The 4,114-nt window shown below is 34.2% G+C and overlaps 1 protein-coding gene across 1 annotated transcript; it reads left to right on the top strand.

Annotated features, from left to right (window-relative positions):
• The first annotated feature begins 255 nt into the window (after positions 1–255).
• On the top strand, positions 256–2,376 carry LOC121781431 (protein FAR1-RELATED SEQUENCE 5-like). The gene is made up of 3 exons (XM_042179169.1): positions 256–431; positions 960–1,957; positions 2,060–2,376. Exons 1-3 carry the CDS (start codon positions 256–258, stop codon positions 2,374–2,376), a joined length of 1,491 nt encoding a protein of 496 aa, XP_042035103.1.
• The last annotated feature ends 1,738 nt before the right edge of the window (positions 2,377–4,114 follow it).

Below are 4,114 nucleotides of genomic sequence, written 5' to 3'. Positions count from 1 at the left end.
AAAGTTTCGTTGAAGAACATAATCACGAGATGGTTGAGGGACGCCATAAGCATTTTATGAAGTTGAACCGCAATTTGGATTTAGTCCATCAGAAATTCATCCTTGATTCCACTAATGCAAACATTAGTCCAACTTTAAGTTTTTATCTTACTTAAGGAAGTGCTTGGTGGATTAGATTATGTAGGGTGTACTGTTTTAGAAGTGCGCAACTACAGACATGACCTTAGAGCATACGTGGAAGGAGCTGATGCGCAAATGCTATTAAATGAAATGCGCAGGAAGAAGGAACTTTGTGGTGCATTTACATATGAATTTGAGGTCAACTCAAAAGATAGACTGACACGTTTGCTTTGGTGTGATCCAATTGCCAAGAGAAACTATCATTTGTATGGTGATATTGTTTCTTTTGATACGACATACTCAACAAATAGGTATGTGCGCACTAATTACTATTTTTCACTTCAGTGAAGTATATTGAGCATATAGTGATGTATATTGTTCATATAGTGAACTAGTGTATGATTACAGTGATGTATAATTCTGCATTCTTATAGTGAATTGTTTTTCATTTCAGTGAAGTATATTGAGCAATTAGTGGACTACAATATGCTTACAGTATTAAACATGCCTTATGTACTGTTTTTTCTTCATTTCAGTGAAGTATATTAAGCATATAGTGATATATATTGTGCATTACAGTGATGTATATTTCTGCATGCTTATAGTGTATTATTTTTTCATTTTTATTGAACATTCAGTGAAGTATACTGAGCATGCCTTACAATGTACTATTTTTATTCATTTAGTGAAGTATATTGAACATTTAGTGAACTTAGTATATGCTTACAGTGATGTATATTGAGCATGCATTATAGTGTACTGTTTTTTCATTTCAGTGGCGTATATTGTTCATATAGTGAAGTATATTCTGCATGCCTTATAGTGATTTTAATATGTAGGTGTTGTATGATATTTGCTCCTTTTACGGGCAAGGATAATCATGGTCGCCCTGTGACATTTGCTACTGGCCTTTTGTCCAAGGAAAATGCCAATTCCTTTTCATGGTTATTTAACCAATTTGTAAAGTGTATGGGCGTGGCTCCCAAACTGATCGTAACCGACCAAGACTTGGGAATGAAAGTTGTTATTGAGGAGGTCCTTGTCAATACGAGACACCGGTGGTGTATGTGGCACACTATGAATAAAGTTGCTGACAAATTGCCAAAGAACATGCTTGGTAGTGAAGAACTAAAGAAGGAATTGAATGCATGTGTTTGGTCGGAGTTGATAGAACCTGATGCATTTGAAGAATCTTGGCATGCTATAATTGAAAGATATGGGCTGGCTAATAATGACTGGTTTTCATCAATGTTTGCATCCAGAAAGTTTTGGGTTCCAGCCTTTTTCCGTGATTTTTCGATGAGTTCATTGATAAAGACAACTTCTTTGTCTGAATCACATAATAGCTTCTTTAAAATGTACTCAAAGTCTCAGGCTAACCTTATGCTATTTTATATGAACTATAACCATGCTTTGGAGGCTCAAAGAAGTAATAGCGCAAAGCTTGAATACTATGATTCAACAAAAGTGCCTATTTTGCGAACAGAATTGGAAATCGAGAAACATGCATCAACAATATATAGTGGTAGTGATTATAATGAAATTCAAGAAGAGATAGTTTATGCATGTTTCTCTTTGTCTTGTGCAACTCTAGGAGTGTCTACCAATAGAGAGATTGAAGTATATAACATAAATGACAAGGATTCAAACTCATGGACAATGACTTACTCCATTGGTGATGACACCTATTTGTGTGGATGTAAAAAGTTTGAGAGACTTGGTCTATTGTGTAGTCATATATTTTGTGTGTTGAAATATAAGTTTGTTAAGTTGATACCCGAGATGTTGCGTGGAGGGAGATGGTTGAAGTCACAGTTTGTGAAGCCAATACATGGAGGTTTTTGTGATGATCAAGAAACACACCTTGTTGTGGACGAGAAGAAGATTGCATTTAAAAACTTGTATGCATTATTCATTGAAACAACACAGAGTATTTAAGGGAACATTGATCAAATCAATGCATTTGCTGCAATTATTGAAGAAGGTAAGAAGCAGCTTCTCGGAGATGGTGTTGTTCTATCTTCGACAGAGAAGAGTGCATTGATTGAGAACTTCTATGGCTCACAAGTTCCGAACTTTATTGAAGTTTATCCTCCTGATATTGTCAGTACAAATGGAAGTGGAAGTAGGAAGAAATCGAAGAAAGAGTCAGCAATGAAGTTAGCAATGAAACCAGGTCGAAACTGTCATGAGATTGGATACCATGATTCTAGGAACTACAAGAAGGTTAATGAGAAGGCAAATCAGAGGCAGTGAGGATTTGGACAGAAATAGTTCACTTTGTAGCCTTTTTAGAGCACTAATGACTCATTTTATTATACTTTTGAGTGATTTTTATCTCAATGCAAACTTGATTTTTGTGTTAACCTCAAGTGCGAATAAGTTCACTTTTATATGTGTTCGTGTTACTGCTTACAAGTCCAACATTATAATTGATATGCTTTATAGTGAAGTAAATATTGATAATAGTGTACTGTTTTTTCCATATAAGTGAAGTATATTGACAGTACAGTGACGTATATTGTGCATATAGTGAAGTATATTCTGCATGCTTAGAGTGAAGTATAATCTTAGCATGGAATACTTCACTCTAAGCACATTTTACTTCACTGAGATGAAAAAAGTAGATCACTATAAGCAAGGATCACAAACACTTCACTCTAACCATTAAATACATCACTCTAAGAATGTTTTTACTTCACTGATATGAAAAAATAGATCACTATAAGTAAGGATCACAAACACTTCACTCTAGCCATGGAATACATCATTCTAAGCATGTTTTTACTTTACTGATATGAAAAAATAGATCACTATAAGCAAGGATCACAAACAATTCACTTTAACCATGTAATGTATCACTCTAAACATGTTTTACTTCACTGAGATGAATAAAAATAGATCACTATAAGCAAGGATCACAGACACTTCACTCTAACCATGTAATACATGACTCTAAGCATGTTTTTACTTCACTGTGATAAAAAAAAATAGATCACTATAAGCAAGGATCACATACACTTCACTTTAACCATGTAATACATCACTCTAAGCATGTTTTACTTCAATGAGATGAAAAAAATAGATCACTATAAGCAAGGATTACAGAAACTTCACTCTAATCATGGAATACATCAATATAAGCATGTTTTACTTCATTGTGATGAAAAAAAATACTCCCTCTGTCCCGTGCTACTCGCACGTTTGCTTTTCGGCTCGTCACAAAGTCCTTACACTATTTATAATTTAAGTTAGAATTAATGCATTTAATTAATATGTTAGTTTAAGTTAAGAACTCTTTTATTAAGTGATGTCTAATTACACCTAAAATTCTTTTTTAATTACACAAAAAAATCAATCCCAAATTTACGGCCTAAAATGAAAAGTGCGAGTAGCCTGGGACGGAGGGAGTAGATCACTATAAGCAGGATCACAAGCACTTCACTCTAACCATGAAATACATCACTCTAAGCATATTTTTACTTCACTATGATATAAAACAGAGCAATATAAGATAGGAATTACTTACCATTGGAGTCTTTGGATGCATTTTTTTTCTTTCGATCAAAACCTACATAAAAAAGAGAAGTAATCAAATACCAGTAATTACCACTAATCAACATAAAAATCACAAATCTAAATTTTCAAATTCACATAATCATGACATGTTAGCGACAATTCCAACATCGAGTTCTCAAATCTCAGAGTCGTTTCAAATCTCAGAGTCGTTCTCAAACTGACTCTATTTCGTCCAAATCTCAGAGTCGTTTCAAAATGCGAACACATACATGCGGTTGAAGAAATGTTAATAAAAATGAGTTTAACTACAGAATGAGAGAAATTGGAACAAGAAATCTAAATCGGTTGAAGAAACCAGTAGAACAACTTACATTTTGAAAAATCTTTCTGATTTGAATCCATTTGTTCGAAGACGGAATGAGGCGATGGAATGAAAGAACTGGATGTTGACAACGGAATGAGGCGACGGCGACGG

This window comes from Salvia splendens, chromosome 20 (assembly GCF_004379255.2).
Source record: "Salvia splendens isolate huo1 chromosome 20, SspV2, whole genome shotgun sequence".
In the NCBI taxonomy this organism is placed as follows: domain Eukaryota; kingdom Viridiplantae; phylum Streptophyta; class Magnoliopsida; order Lamiales; family Lamiaceae; genus Salvia; species Salvia splendens.
The sequence above is the reverse complement of the archived record's forward strand: the minus strand, read 5'-3'. Positions and strand labels throughout refer to the sequence as shown.

What these genes read in the sequence shown, in the direction of transcription:
- LOC121781431 (XM_042179169.1), top strand. Translation starts at nt 256, where the DNA reads ATGCTATTAAATGAAATGCGCAGGAAGAAGGAACTTTGTGGTGCATTT. An exon ending in ACGACATACTCAACAAATAG is followed by an intron (nt 432 to 959) that starts GTATGTGCGCAC and finishes TTTAATATGTAG; the next exon opens with GTGTTGTATGATATTTGCTC. An exon ending in TGTGAAGCCAATACATGGAG is followed by an intron (nt 1,958 to 2,059) that starts GTTTTTGTGATG and finishes AGAGTATTTAAG; the next exon opens with GGAACATTGATCAAATCAAT.